The following is a 16,333-nucleotide window of genomic DNA, read 5'->3' as shown; positions in this document are numbered from 1 at the left end:
GTGGATATTAGGATTTAAACACAGCCCCAGAGCATTGTTGTGCGATTTCTTATTTGCATGTTTCAGGGTGCATATACATATATATATATATATCTCCCTAATTCTAACCTGATTCTCTGTAAAATATTGCTGTTTTCAAGAGATTTAAACTGTTATCTATAGTCACAGTTATGAGTTTAAGATAAAAAGCATTGATCCGCATCCAGGCGTAAGATATTGTAACCCTATATTAGGGCATCCAAATCACTAGACAACAAATACTTTTTTTTCTTTTCTTAAGTTTGCAGCATTTTGTATATACTTTTATTTTATTTCATATTAAAATTAAACTTTATGAATATTTAGGAACAAACTTCTCACACAGCTAATCTCTGCTTGGCACATCCTGCAGTTTTATGGAATGTTTTGATGAAGAACTGGTTGTTATTCCAAGGCTACACCTCTAGGCTTGCGTTTCATATTATAAATGTGTTATCTGTGAGTTTTCTGTGCTGTACTTTACTGGACACCTGACATTGGCTGGATTAAGCAGTGCTAACATGTGGGTGACTTTCAGAGGTTCTAGAAAGTCTTCGCACAATGTGGATTGTTTGTTTCAAGCCTAGCTCACTTTGTTTGCATTTACTTGCATTTCAGCCAAAAGTAAAGGAACCTGCATTTCCAGTTTTTCCTCAAGTCCTATTGCAGGAGGCTCTTGGTAGACAATGATTGGTTTGCTGCTTTTGAAACTTGATAAAATCCAAGCAGAATCTGAAAGTTTCGTTTATTTATGTTTTTTCTTAGGAGACAGTAAATATATCTAGTTATGTGAACTCTCATCTAGTGGTCAGGTTACTTTTGAAATGGCTTACTTAAAGAACTTGCAACTAGCAAGTTTTAATAGTCTAACAGGTATAATTTCATTTTAGATTTTTAATAACTTAGAAATAAATCTGATCCTTTACTCTTCAAAGTGGCGTAGTTCCCACTCCAGCCAATAGCAACTTCAGCATTTTAGCAGTTAATACTGATCTCAGGGGCCCAACTTTAGGACACCTTTAGGCTGAATGTTAGAGTAATCAGTGTTCAATTCAGATATCACTGGCCTCTGTAGCTTTTCTGAAACACCCCCAAGTTGACATGCAGAATCATCTACTGATTGACTACTGTTCACCTTCAAAAGCAGATATAAGAATTTGGCACAAATACAAAAGGTAAGGAAAAGACCTAAAGCCTTACTCCTCAGTCAGTTACCAGAAAACAAAGCAAAATCAAATCAGTCACAGAGGCTAAAGCTACCAGTGATTTACATAAGCTTTGAATCTACCACCTCTCTTGCCAAGAGTGGAGAGAAAGTCAGGTGACAGGGAAATAGCAACCTATCAATTAATGTTAAGCTTAAGAAAATAAAAATATATCTGAGCAACTTTCACTTCTCTAAGGAAAGCATATCAACTGGATTTTTATTCCTGGAGACTGAAAATCTCCACAAACCCATTATTCCTTCAGTGGCAGAGACACAGAGACCATAGGAGACTACTGCAGATGAGGATTTGGGAAATTTTCACAGTTCTGGGTAACAGAGGGGATGGATTGTTGGAAAACTGCATGACTGTTTGCTAAGCAGTTAATCACAGGACGTAACAGCCTCAAGACAAGGTCAATGTAAGGTTATTTCTATGGGGACAGCTACGTAAGAAACAATGTGTGTTAAATAAGACATTTTTGTGGACAAAACGTAATAGAAAAAGGGCAAAGTCCCTTCCAGATACCTCAAACTGTATGAGAATCTGGTGCCAAATGTAACACAGCTCAAATTAGACATGTGCTATCCTGCTACTCCTATATCACTACCACATGGAATAGGGGAAGTGATGTTCCTTTCCACTGGTGAGCACAGATCTAAAGAAACTTGGAAAGGGCAATAGGATAGTGATTAGACCGTTATTTGATTTAAAGTGTGAAAAGGACCCCTTACTATGTTTAGTAAGGTTCACTTGCCATTATCACTAACAATAAAACTGATCAAACAAGGCAGTGTAAGATAGTCTGCTCTGCCTGTTTGCTACAATACAGTGGCTTTGAAAGTGCACTTTGGAGCAGGTAATGATTCTATGGAGCTAAGGCTTAAAAGCTTCAGGGATATTCACAAAGCATCCAGCAGCAATTTATTTGGCACGTTATGGGAGCAGTTAGGCAGACTGAGGAAAAAACAATCGTTAAGAGACTAAAAAAAAAAAAATTTTGTTGCTCTAGCCAGACAACTAAGTGATGGCACATACCGTAAAAGATTTTCAGCACCAGCTCTCAGTCTCACTGCTTTTAAGATCTGTTGGTTCAGAACAGCTCTTTGATTTTGTAGTTTGCTTCGACCCGTCTCAGCAAGAGGATTACATCCCTGGAAGTAAGGAAAAATATTTTTTGTTGTTGTTGGAAGGTTCTGAGAAGTGAGTAACACTGAATTTGAATGAACTTTAAAGACACAGCTTCTGTATGTGTACAGACTAACTACACTGACATCAGTAACAACAACTGTTTGGCAGTATTTCTTTTCTCAAACTAGGCCATTTAAAAATAAAGAGACAGTGTGAAGAAAGCTTTTTACATTAAAAACCAAGCAATGATTATTTATTTTAAGGCTTGTGTGACTGTACATGCATGAGCCAGTTTGTTCCTCCCTAACAATCTTTTGAAGCTATTGTTCAATAACAACCAAATTTGATAGAGTGCTATTAAGTTCCTACAGATTTCATAAAAACAGTATCTGTTAAAGCACAAAATCCTGTTGATGATCCCCGCTCAACCTTTGCAAAATACCTGAGTTTCATACTGAGATACACAGCTTTGAAATGCAGTTCCATCAAAAAGCAGGACAGCAGGCTTTGGTGACACCACTGCTTACAGATTTTAAAAGAATTAAGGATCTCTTCTGTTGCTAGTACTCAGACCTTCAGTTTAATTCCCAACCCTCATTCCCTGGGTTCCTCTCCGAACCTCTCTAACATGTATTTCTGGCACAGTCCTGTTTATCTGCACAGCTCTTCTTATCACACACAGGGAATGCTCTCAAATCTTTAAATCTACCCTGCCTTAACCCAACATCATCTTTGCATGCTGCACAAGAAATGCGAAACATGAATAAGCTTTATAAGTTATTTCATCTGTATATGTTCAAGTGCCAGGTACAACGATTTGTCCACCCATTTGTTTTTCTTCTTACCTTTAGGCTGAACAAGTTTATATATGGCTAGCTCAGTATCAAGTAAGATGAGATATGGCTATATATGAAATAATAGAGCTTCATGGGGTGAGATGATGATTGCCCTCAGCTGCTCATCAAATAAAGCCCTTAAAAAGCACAGCATGAAATTCAGGATTTGCAAAAATACCCCTGTATATATGCATCTCTATATACATGCAGAAGACTGAAACTACCACAACCTGTGCACAAGCAGGACTGAGCCATTGTATTCTAGTGAGCACTCACAAGATAAAACAGATCTGGACAAACAGGACTGGAGGATTGTCCAACTTCTTCTGAAGGGAAAGCACAGGCAATCTGAGCACCTTTTCTTTAACAAGATCAAAGTTCAACTTACACTTTTTTGGTTCTTTTTCTCCCTTTTTTTTTAAATGCTTCTGTCTTTGAATGTTGAATAGACACTCATACCCCACCAGCACGTCCCTACAGCCTTAACTACTGATTCTGAAGCAACTAAGACCACTCTGTTTTAAGGCCTGCTCTTACATGAAGCATGTTCTCTTGAGTGGCCTTGCTGGCTATCTAGTTGCCAAGCTTGTCTGGTTCCTACTGGATTATGCATGAAACAAGAAAGAGGCTCAGATCTGTCTGTTACAAGTTTTCCCACAAATACTCCAGCTACTAGATTATTCACTGTTTTTGGATCCCTCCCTCTTAGGTTTTGACTAGAAATACTTGGTTTTGACAATAACAGCATTCAGAAGTTTCTCAACAAGTTCTAATTATGAGTGGTCAGGCAATGACATACTAGCACATCAGAAGCATGTATCTAAATAGAACATGAAGTTCTAATCAACTGCTTGAAGTTCAGATCTCCTTTGGGTTGGCAAGTAAAGGCAAATTGACTAGGCAATAACAGTGAGCTGATCAGTCCAGATTACAGTAGTTTAACTGAGAAAGCACATAGTACAACATTATTAATTTTAAATCTTTATTTTGAAAAGTTTGTAATAAATAGGTAAAATGATAGGAAGCCTGTGTAAATATCTTTAGGAGCACTCTTTGCTAGATAACTTGAAAAAACATGTCACATTGAATTACTCTCATCATAGAAATATTTCTGCATTGAAACACCAGTTACAGTGGAAGCCTGAAATTCAGAATGAATGGGCACTATATACTCTAATTGTTGAGAAAACATTGGCAGCAAACATAACACAAGAGATGAACTTTTTACTGAAGAGGACATGCACGTGTAGCAAACTCGTTCATTCATCTAAGATTAAAAGTAGTCTTAACTATTAAAAAAAAAAATTATGCTCCTCTATGCACATTCAGAGACATAAACAGGGCATAACTAAAGGTACAGCATGGTTTTATACCTGCAAATCGCTTTCTGCTCTTAGCCCGTTTCTTTTTCTGGGCTGCCACTGTTCCTTCTACTTTGCTTTTTCTTCATTTTGTGTTGTATAACTTTTCTCTCATGTTGAAAGTTTTCTCTCTCTCCTTCCATTCTATGAGTCATTTTTTATTTGAACCTTCCCAATGGTTCCCTCTTGCTTTTTGCATTGAGCTCGAATACCCAGTTCTCACCTTGGGCCTTTCATTCTCTATATCCCCCGTACAGGTCTGCAATACTTTCTTCCAACTTCTTTCCCTACAGCTTAGACCAAGCATTCTTCCTAAATGTATCCTTTCCCTGCCGTTGTCTTCATTTGCTCTGTAAAGCTGCTGCTGCTTTCTAGAACTCCTTGCCCTTCCTGCGTACCAAGCAAGCTTCAGGACATCATTCCAATACTGCCCTGAAGCTCCACTTCTGGGAAAGTTTTCAGGAGGATCAAGCACCCAATTCCCACATCACCAGGCTTAGTAGAATAGTTTTGTTTCCTTCAGCAGACTTTTGACCAAGGTTCAGTCCGAAAGTCCTTGCATTTACTTCTCAAGGCCTATAAGGCATTCATATTTTACCTTTTGGAAAAACCTTGCTTTTTAGATCTCCTGCACAGAGGATGGGGGCACTCAGCTAGTTAGGGTTCACTGGAACATTTAAACTCTTTATTGTAATCTTGCTGCTAAAAAAATGGTGGCAGAAGCCTCTGCAGAGGACAGTGAAAATAATCAGTATCTGCAGGAAACCTTATGGGAAATATGCAGTCTGGGAAAGATTCCCCCTTGTGTAAAGCACAAACTCCGTGTACTTAAAAGTTATTTAGGAGATGTGTCCAAAAAAGAGCTTAATTTTGCTTTCTTCTGTCTAGAAGATTTTGTTTTCTTCCCTTTCCCAGACAGCATTTTGCACTAAACTTCCAAGTTTAGACAATCCCAAGAATGTTAATATTCAGTACATTAGAATATCAGGCAGCCAGACTTCACAGTGGCTTCCACACCTACTGTCTTCATTTCTCGCCAACAGGATGTTAGATGTTTCATTTAATTACTGTTTATTTCTCTGCAGAGTCACAACAATTTGGAGAGTGAACTGGATTTTAACCTGCTTTATACATTATCAGTAAAATTAAAATTACAGTAAAAGAATCTTTGTTACTAATGAAGGTGCAAAAATGACCAAGAATAGAATGCGACTTAAGCTTATGTTGCATGTAATTTGAAGGGGGGGGGAGGGAGGAAGGTAAATTGAGTAACTTTGCTGTGAAGATAATTAAAATAGTAAACTCAGAGCTATCAGTTTTAGAGCCTTTCTTCCCCCCTAAGAGTGTACCTGTATTTTATGAAGTGTTTAAAGTGTAAAGACTATTATTCTTAGCTCCCAACCAATAAAAGCTCTTCAAAACCTAAAGTCCGGTTAGCTAGTTACTTTATTTCTTCCCGCTTTGTTGAATAGCATTGTTGAACTACAGAATCAGGAAGCTGGTATGTTTTATTATGTATCATTGTCAAAGGCAAGACCCATATGACAAGAGTTATATATTTGCACCATGTGTTATTTATGTACCTAGTTAAACAACTTCTTGGAAGAAACTGAGACACTGATGTTAGAAAAATAAACATGCATCTCCTCATCAAGGCTGGCCTATGCACGGCCAGCATGTTTGGTAGCAATCCTCGAATTAATGGAGCATGATAACAATTCCAATAGGATTCCAGCTCATCTCTTATTAGAATTAATTCCTGAGCTCAGGTGGCAGGCTATCCCACTGTTTTTTATTTTTAAGTCTATAAACATTATCCCCCCCACATTTATTTGGCAAACAGTCGTAGCATGAATGCCTGCGGGATCTCAGCGTGACTTGCCGTCTCTCGGACCAGGCACAGCCTGCTCAGCCACAGGGGTCCAAGCAGAATTAGGAGGTGGCTGGCAGTGGCTGACTGGCTGTATCCGACCCCAGTTCCCACTCAGGTGGGATTTGGAGAGACTTTATTCTGCAGATTACACAGAGGCAGAGAGGGTGGCTAGGCAAGCCTGTAGTCTGGGGCGCCAGGTGAGCTGTTGATGGGCAGTATCTTGCCAGGAAGTTCTTATTTCAAAATGGAAGTATTTTTAATGTCAGAAAACGTCAGAAATCCAGTTGTGATGCATAGAAAAATCAAGACTGTTTGCCAATCAATGAGCAATCACAGGAGGTATTTGAAGTTAACATAAATATGATTTATGAAGCAGTGGTTTGAACTTCTAAAATGAGCCACACACTGCCTGAAGGTGACGCAGAGTTGAAACTGGGTGTGCCTTCTTGCTTAAAATAAAACATTCCTTTCCAGCCAGTACGACCTGTGCTGCTTGGCAAGCCCTGTACTGTACGCAAATGGCCATACCCTCTAGATATTAAAATGCATATAACAACTTATGGAAGTAACTTCCTTGGCTGCAGTAGAAATTGTAAATAGCATGATTCACGCCAGTATTTCTAGAACTTATCTTAAGTCCTACTAAAATATTCAATTTGTTTATTTCCGTACCTTCTTCTACTAGTATAGTTAAAGTTTCTTCTATGTTTCTGTTAGTTCAGTGTTGAAATTGTAGCTATATACCCACTACAAGTCTTTCAGTAGTTGATATTTCATCTGAAGCCAAAAGGGCGGGGGGGGGGGGGTAGCACACGCAGGAGCACAGAGGAGGATCTGGTCTTCCAGAGGCTGGTCTGTGCCATGAACAAGTATTTTACAATTCTAAGTGCCTGGCCATAAAGATTAATACAAACTTTTAGAACAATTGTTACATTAAATTTCAAATACATATTTTATATACAATAATCAGTCTTGTCACACTGCTCACTAAGCAAAATTAAAATTGCGTCAAAGGAATCTACTTCTTGATGAATCAAGTTTCGGGTGATTCTTAGTCTCATATGAAGTCCTACCTTCAGTTTTAGGACTTTCTAAATTTGTCTGTAATGAATGGATAAAGCATGACGTGGGGCATGAATCATCACAACATTGTTTTGTGCTAGCTAGACAAGTGGAAAGAGAACAAATAGGCAAATAAATATTCCTGTGTGCATGCCAACCTTGATGGTTGCCTGGCTACTAATGACTAAGAAGAGCCACATTAGCTAAACCCCAGTGGAAGCACAGGTGTAGCAGGTTAGTAAACCGATACATTAACCACAATTGGGAAGCCCTTCAGAATAAATCCCAAAAGCTAAGGAGGGGAGGGAGAGAGGGTTGATTAGGGAGGTGCTGATTCACGGGCAGGTTACAATGCCTATTATCATCTTTTTGAACCTGGTGCTGCTCTATTTACAGAGCTGCTTGTTTTCTGTTTTTAGCCTTTTCCACTGGCAGGGAGGACTAATATATGCTGTCTTTCTTTCTAAAAGATGTAGAGCATTCTTTTCTTCATATGCTGATTCTTCAGCTTGGTCTATATGGTAAGTACCTAGTCTCATAAATCAAGCCACAGTTTTAAGAATGGGAAAAAGAAAGAAAATAAGCATCCTCATTAAGCTGACCAGAATGTAAAGATTTATTAAGCTAGGGCTGCCCTGGCTGTATGTAGCACGATGTACAGCTGTCCAAAAGAGCCACATGGAAGACTGGTGTGAAGTGCCAGGAAATGCTTGGAGAGCTATGGAAAGGGTGAGCTTGGAAAATGGACAAAAGCTTTTACTTATCATCCGTTGCAACTTTCTGACTGATTTGGGAACTGAGAGTTACAGTCTGCATATGGAGTTACAAGGCAATAAACCAAGGTGGGAAAGACATACTAGACAGAAGTTGATAGAAGTCTCCTTCTTCCTTGCGCTGCCCCTGCCCTACCCACCCACAAAAATCCCAGCTCTCTTGCAGGGCACACACTGCCCTACAAACAGATCACTGACTATGCAAGCTGTGGATCTTGTGACTGGATGAGCGCAGGTTTATAAATGTTTCAAAATCTGTATATTGGCTCATTTCTTAGGATGTTTACTCTGTGGAAAACATACTGGTTAAGTGGGGTGGTGTGCAGTAATAAAACAAAAAGGGGGGGGGGGAGAATGGCTTGAGAGGAGTCCTTTTTTTCCCATAATAACTCAAAAGTTACTAAAAAACAGTAAGAGGTCAGAGAGCCCAAGCAATCCAAAGGGCTATGTCAGGCTTAAAGAATAACTTCCCTAGAGGTGGAAGCAGGATCTCAGGTAAGCAAAACAGCACCCAAGGATAGACCTGCTTCAGTTACAGACTTCAGTACCAGACTGTGGGGGGGGGGGGGGGAAATCCCTCCTTTCTAAATGCCTTGCTCTACTTTTAAGACAAATCATTCTTTGGTTTTTATCATTAGCCTTGTCGTGATTTGTTACTGGCCATGGACTCTTTCAGAGGGGAAAAAAGACTGGGGGCAGAAATCAGATGGGCCGAAGGGATAAGCTTGGCTGTGGATTCACAGGTAGCAGCCAGCAATAGTGGGAAAACATAGAAGTCTGCCTAGAGGAAGAAGAGGCAAGAGGCTGATGCTCCAAGAGCACTTGCAACACCCAGGAATACAGGTATAGTTTGCCCTGGTATTGTACCAGGGAATATACTGAATTAAGCTGTCAGCCTGTGATGGCAGAGATAAACAGAACAGTAGCAGAACAAGTTCCCTGGGGCATTATTTTCTGAGAAAGTAAAAAGTTCCAGACGGAAGTTCCATCTTCTCTATGGTGGAAAGCCGTAATAGGGCGCCTCTTCCACCTTGCCATATCCTCTTCAGAAAACTTTAAAGTTTTTTTTTTTTTAAACAAAATCCTTTTCACAAGTTTGGTTGCAGCTAATCAAAAAGTTCAAAAGGATTTGGGGGGTAGGGAGGGGGTGTAGGGGGAAAGGAATGGGGCCCTATTGACAGAGACGTATATACCCTGTGTGGCTGCATAAGTAGTTTCCTGAAAAATAGGTTAAAAAAAGAAAACAAAAGAAACAGAGAAGGCTTCAGAGTCAGCTCAAAGCATCTTGCAGGTTTAAGGAAAACTGCATTTTGCCTATGCAAAGATGAGAGGCCCTTGTCAGGAGAGAGGAGAGAACAGAGAGAGATGAGGGAAAGGGAGGAAGCGTCTCCTGCAGAGCTGCTGCTGACGGGGAACAGAGAGAGGGAGTCAGTGGGATGGTGCCACGACCAAGCAGTGATAGCTGCCACCCATCACATCTGAGACGCTCGCCTGGCAGCATCACAGCAAGCCTAGCTCCACAGTGCACCAACAGAGGTAAAGCAGGAAACAGGATCATGTTTCTGTTTCCCCATTTCTGACCATTGTCCTTTCCCTAGAGCTAGTCACGGTTTTGCAGGGTCTCCTTCTTACAGAAAAGGATAAACAAAAATTAAGTAAATAAGTTTAGATATTGCATCTTGGGGATAATGAGGGTTGTTTTCTGATATGTTGTATTAAAGAACTCCAAAAGCTCAATACACAAAAGGGCACTATATAAACTTTGAGCATACTTCCTATAGCAACCCATCCATCACAAGAAACTGTCAAAAGTCTAAAGCAAACGGATATTGTACAAACTGTTAGACTTTATCAATATTAAATCTCACTGTCTGTGCACAACATTCTTGCAAAGCATGGAGGACAATCTCCTTGAGTAAAGTATGCTTGGAAGCCCTTTTGTGAGCAGTACTGGTACAAAGTAAGTGTTTTCACCTTGCTCCCAGCCTGTAGGACAAAAAGGCCAATTAAGTAAGTGTCTTTTGATCTCAAAACACAAGGAATAGCCTTGGAAACTTATGTGATTCTGCACAAACAAAACTGGTAAACCAACCCTCAGATCCTTTCAGGGGAAACAAATAGTGGGATTTAAGGAGGGAGGGGAGAGGGATACAAAGGAACTCTTTTGGAAGGAAAACAAAAAGCCCCTGGACACACATGAACAGTTCAATCACCAGTTTCAGTTACATGAAGTCATCTAGAATACTGTTCAAATGTACATGTATGGTCTAAACTGAAGATATCCTGTCCAGAGGATTTCCTCCGGTTCACTTCACAGTTTAAATCTGTTCCAGACTCCAGAAGGTGTTGTTTTTTCCCCTGTAACTACTTAGTGGGAATGAAAGCTCTGATCTTTGAGACCATACAACTAATGTATAACAAGGAATACTGGTTTCCTGCTTACATTTAACTTTTAGGGACAGAAGGCTTTAAGCATCTAGCTTGATTTGAAGTTTACAACTTCATTAAAACACATTTATGAGCTAGATGAGTTTTTCAAAAGTCTCCTGAGAGCTCGTTCCACTGCAACCATGGCCCACCTAACTCCAGATTTCTTTTACTTAATACCAGGTTTTTATCCATTTTGGACTGGTTTAAGAAATCGGTAATTCAAAAGTGGGAAAGATGCTCATAATTAGGTATAAAATTGATGTGACTATAGTATTTTCATATACAAGAAACAAGCTTCATTCCTTTCCAGTATATGGAGTTTACAGTGATACAACACTGTTTCAGTGAACTTATCCCTAACATAGAACAGTGTAACTGAGAAGAAATCTAGTCCTTTAAGTCTGAGTGCAGCAGGTATATTCCTTTTATGACTTATGAAGCACAGCTTGACTATTTAATGTCAGTTCTCATCAGCGCAAAAAAAAAAAAAAAAAAGTGGAACAGACGATTTGTATTTAACTTAAAAAAAAAAAGACTTTTCACCAGTTTGTCAAGTTCTGCTAGCATGCCCGATGTCAAGGCAGCCCATGAGCGAGCACGCAATACTACAGAAATTGTGGCTGTGAAAACACTAAATAAGCAGAACTTTGACACACGTAACGATTTCCCGGCACGGACCACCACGGAGCGATTGCTCACGAAACGCTACGGCGCGGTCACCGGGCTGAGGTCACCGCACCGGGTTTGGTCAGGTCTGCCGGGCGCGGCGAGGCTCCGCTCCGCTCCGCTCCCCGCCGTGCTGCGTTGCGCTGCGCCCCGCGCGGGTGCGCGAGCGCGGCGGCTGCGCGGAGACCCTCGCGGGGGCGCGGCGCGGGCGGACGCGAGCGGCCGCCACCTGGCACCCCGCGCTTTCCCCACAAAACGAGCAGTTCGTGGTCGCCGAGGCGGAGCCTGCGCCCACCCCCCGCACCCGCCCGCTCACCCCTGGCGGTCGCTGGGGCGGCTGCCGCACGGGCGACGGAGCCGGGGGGAGACGGCGCGAGCCGCCCGCCGGCCCGGGCTCCGCACCGCGCCCGTGGCGGTTGCCGGAGAGCGAGCGAGCGAGCGAGGAGGCGGGGGGGAACCGAGACCCGCCGCCGCCGCGAGACCCGCCGCCGCGGGCTGCCCGGCGCCTCCTACCTTGCGAAAGTAGCTGTCCTCGGCCGGCGCGGCCGCCGCGCGGCTTGGGGGCGGCAGGGCGTCCGTCATCTCCGGGCGGGCGGGCGGGCGAGCCGAGCTGCCGCTGCCAGGCGAGGCGAGGCGAGCGCGGCCGTGGAAAGCCGCGACCCTGCGGGAAATGTCGGCGCTGCCCCACGGCGCCGCCCGGCCCCACCTCCGCCCGCGGCCGGCGGGGAGGAGCTTCCCCGCCCCACAGGGCGCCCCCGGCCGCGGGGGACGGCGGCGGCGGCCCTTGCGCTCGCGCCGCCTCACGGCCGCTCCCGCCGCCTCACGGCCGCTCCCGCCGCCTCACGGCCGCTCCCGCCTCGGGCCCCCCGCGCGCCGCCTGCCGCGCCCCGGCGCCGCGCGCTGCCCCCGGCAAGGTCCCCGCCCCCCGCCCGTGTCCCCGGCGGGAACCCCCCGCCCGGGGAGCTGCCGGGGCGGCGGTGGCCGCGGGAGAGGCGGGCCTGGCCCTGGCCCTCAACTGGGAAGCTGCTGAGCCCTGAACCTCAAAACTGCAGAAATCTGCAGTGTTTGCACTGAAAACGCCATTATCCCCGAAATATTCCATCGTGCGACCGGTTTTGCAAATGTTTTTATTGGACGTTCGGGCAAGGAAATTGCAATGTTGGTTCATGTTACTGCCCAGGCCTAAACTAAAGAGCTGTGGTTATCATTTAAACGTTTATCATTTAAAGATACAGCAAAATACCTAAAGTGAGATTACCTAACATATTTGTGCCCCCCCCCCCTTTTCCCTTCCTTTTATTTCCTTAGAAACAGTGTAGTTGTAATCTGCAGGAGTCAGGAAAAAATCTGCAGAGGCAACTTTTCGTTATCAAGAAAAAGCAGCTTTGGAATTACATCTTTAACTTGCTTTGAAAATGCCAGCGTCTCCAGTGCGTTACGCACAGCAGTCTGGTTCAGCCGTGTGCCTGTTCTGTTTCTAAGGAAGCAAACCAGAACCAGCAACCCAGAAACTCAGATCCAAAGATCTGATGCTGCCTCTCTTGAAGTCAGATTAATTTTTGTTAGGATTTAAATATTTTGCTCATATCTATTCAGAGTTTGTTTACTCTCACTGCAATACATTTTTTTCCCCAAAAAAACTTAAAGATATTAGGTGAATATATCAAATATATGTTAATAGATACAGGCAAAAATGTAGCTTCACTTGCTCCAATTTCTATTTAGCAGGTGTAAAAAATGTGCTTTAATTTAAATCTTCCTACTATTAGAAAAAGTACTGACTTACCTCACCAAAGATTTCAAAATTAATCTTGCAAAATCAATGCAAATCTCCAATGCATTAAAATTAGTTTAAGTTACACGGGGAGTTAAATTAGTACCTTGCCAGCATAGGCTATGTTGAGACAATCTGGCAATTAAAACTGTTACATCTTGGACACATCTTGCACTGCTTTCACTGGATTTATTGAAAACAGATTTCATTACAAGGGTACAGCTACTATTGCTGTTCAAGACATAAGAGTCTGTAGTCTGGTCACAGGGTCAGACGTTAAGGACAGGACAAGCGGCCACTATTGTTGTGTGTGTAAATTACCAATTTGCATAAGTTTCTGCAGAGTTTGATAGCAAAGATAACTTACTTTTAGCATATCATGGTGACAAAATACAACATTTCTCAGTTGCTGGTGGATACTTTGAGTAAAAGAAAGTCAGCAGTGCAATACACTGTAAATTTCTACAGCAAATAAGAGAGACCAAGATAGCTCTTAGAGGCTTCCTCCTCCGTGTTTACTGTCCTGAGTATATCTGCCAAAACCCTTGGGATTGCCAGATTAGACTGTGCCTCTCCCTCACTTTGATAAAGGGTACTTCGTCACGATTACGTGGGATTGATCACGTATTTCTTAAGTAAGTCAGTGTAACTTTTGACTGCATAAAGAAGACTCATGTTCTGAGTGAATTTGCGTTTTTGCAAAAGACACATGTTGATTGTATGATCTCGGTAGCTACAGCTGAACTGTGTAATGACTGGGTAGCAGCGCTCCCTGACCATGGAATGTAAATTGCAGCTCAGAACTTTCCAAAAACTGATTTACCCTCAAAAAAGCATGTTCCTAACCTTCTAACCAGATGGTTAAACATCTTGTCTCCAGTAGCTTTTTGCTTCCTATTAGAATTCTTAAATAGAGGTGGGATCATGCCACAGACTTTCTCAGTTTCTCAAGATTATATTAATCAGAGGGTTTGCTGCATTGTAAAGATGGAGTAATAATATACTAGGAATCTGGCACTCATGTGCCCTCAGAAAAAGGGGTGTATAGCTGCAGATGTTTGGTTGGCATTCACCTTGAATATTAAGAGAGAGTAAATGATCTGATGTACTGGACATGGCACTATCTCTGAGAAAGTATCTCTTCTCAGATGCCCAAGGGGTTGCATCTGAAGAAAATTAGTATGTTGTGCCTAAAATATTAAACTGGAAAGCAATGAATCTAACTCCAAATGAAAAGTACCCCCTTTGTTTTACAGACCTCTGTGCTGACTTTCTGCATGTTCACAGTTAAACCAGCCAGCTGATGTAAGCAGTGACCGCACTGGAAGCAGCACAGAATGACCGAGCCTGAGAACAGTGGTCCCAGCCTTTGCTCTGCAGGAGGCAAGGCAAGAGGGACCGGCATTTGGACAGCCTCACCACAGACACACAATGGCATCTGTGGTATGTATGATATGTAGGTAGGTATGTATGATATGTAGGTACACATACACACACTATGTGCCATACTTCTATTATGTCTGTGTCACACCAGTTGCTCAGTCAGTCCCATCCTCCGCCCCCATCTTGGAAAAATATGTGAATATATGAAATTCCAGTCTTTATTCTTCGCTTTGGCTAATAGGAAATGGTCTCGGTTTGGGACGTTCATTTCCTGCTAGGACCTGTGTTGATGCACTGTTACATACTGAAGATATGAACCTGGTTTGACTTAATAACTGGCAGCTGCTGCTCTCTGGGAAGAGAATGTTTCTTTTTGGTGACTTTACAGACCTTGTGGCTACAGGATGGTAACAGGTGCTTCACAGGCAGCTTTTGTCCCAGAGAGACACAGAGGCTTATCAGCAAAAGCACATCAGAGTGATACTGTATGAAGAGTACTGTATGAAGTGATACTGTATGCATCAAACTTGTGCTGTTTTTTCAGGGTAGATTCTCAGATTCTGGACCAGATAGATACACAGTTACATACTTCCCTTCCAATCGTTGGTGGCTTTGAATATTAGACTTTGATTCTGATAGGGAAGAGAAAAAGATGTTGTCACTATCCCTGACAACCTGTAGCTTTATGGATGATGAATGCAACTGCAGCCAGAAGTTATCTATTTGAAGAACTAGTTTTAAAGAACAGAGTATAATGAAGGATATAGTAAGAAACCTTTTTGGTCCACCTTCTTCATGCAGTAATTCAAAAAAATTAGAAAACTAGAAAACTAAAACTTGAAGTCCATCTATTGATTAGCCCAATTTGCACTTTATATATACTTGTGAGTCTTACAGGGGAAAAAAATCTTCAAGATTTGATTACACCACCTCTTTGAATTTGATAGACAAAACACTTGAAAGATTTTTTCTTAACACTGTGCAAAAAAAATTAATTGAAGTCTGTGTGTTAAATCAATTTCACCTAGACTTGACTATTCAGGAACAATTATTTCCTAAACAAAGAGAAACAGCTACCATGCTAACGACTCATTTTGCCACTATATGTTCTAGCTAACTGCCTACTAATTAGTAATGATTAGAAAAGATAATGCATGTAGATAAATGTCTGTGGCTTCATCTGTATTGTTTTTAAGTGAATTAGAGACCTAAACTAAACAGACCACTCCCTATTTGCATAGAACTGTGTAAATATTTCCTATGGAAACCTGAAACCACATGAAACTCAGGTAGTTTCAGTTTGAGAGAAACCAGTTCTGTGTATACAAACAAACACAAATGGTGGATTAGAGAATAAACCATTAAACTTGCAAAACATCTTATCTGTTAAATGTAGGAGTCTCTCAAGATTGTTTGTTTATGTACTTATTTTCAAGGATTTCAGGGACCTGGGGATATTGCTTATAGAAGTTCTGGATTGATAGAAACTTCCAGAATCCATCTTCAGCACAAAATAAAGTGCTTTTGTTGTTGTTACTGTGGTGTTTTATTTATAATATGTTGTGGTTTTAATGAATCTGAGTCTTAAAATGTAAGTTTGAGAAATCAAATTAACATAAGAGTTTATCATGGACAATACTGGGGAAAGGTGCAAAATTAAAATCCAAATCTTGAACACTTAGGTCTTTATTGATGTATACTTACTTGTTCTTATGTGATCACTATAGAGTTTGACTTGCAAAACATGAATTCTATCCAGAATATAGATTAATTTTAATGCATTCCTAACATAAACTTCAGTACAGCAACCCAAATCCAGAA

The 16,333-nt window shown here is 41.7% G+C and overlaps 1 protein-coding gene across 2 annotated transcripts in view; it reads right to left on the bottom strand.

Moving 5' to 3' along the window:
• The window catches only part of RHPN2 (rhophilin Rho GTPase binding protein 2), a 30,473-nt gene extending 18,535 nt beyond the window's left edge, over positions 1-11,938 (bottom strand). For both annotated transcript variants that reach the window (XM_067302505.1, XM_067302506.1), the window contains exons 1-2: positions 11,869-11,938; positions 2,262-2,377 (exon numbers count right to left, since the gene is read on the bottom strand). In XM_067302505.1, the coding sequence (XP_067158606.1) occupies positions 2,262-2,377; positions 11,869-11,937 (185 nt within the window). In that variant the 5' untranslated portion in view covers position 11,938. The remainder of the gene's footprint in view (positions 1-2,261; positions 2,378-11,868) is intronic.
• Positions 11,939-16,333: the final 4,395 nt, after the last annotated feature.

Source organism: Apteryx mantelli, chromosome 10 (genome assembly GCF_036417845.1).
Source record: "Apteryx mantelli isolate bAptMan1 chromosome 10, bAptMan1.hap1, whole genome shotgun sequence".
NCBI lineage: Eukaryota > Metazoa > Chordata > Aves > Apterygiformes > Apterygidae > Apteryx > Apteryx mantelli.
The sequence above is the reverse complement of the archived record's forward strand: the minus strand, read 5'-3'. Positions and strand labels throughout refer to the sequence as shown.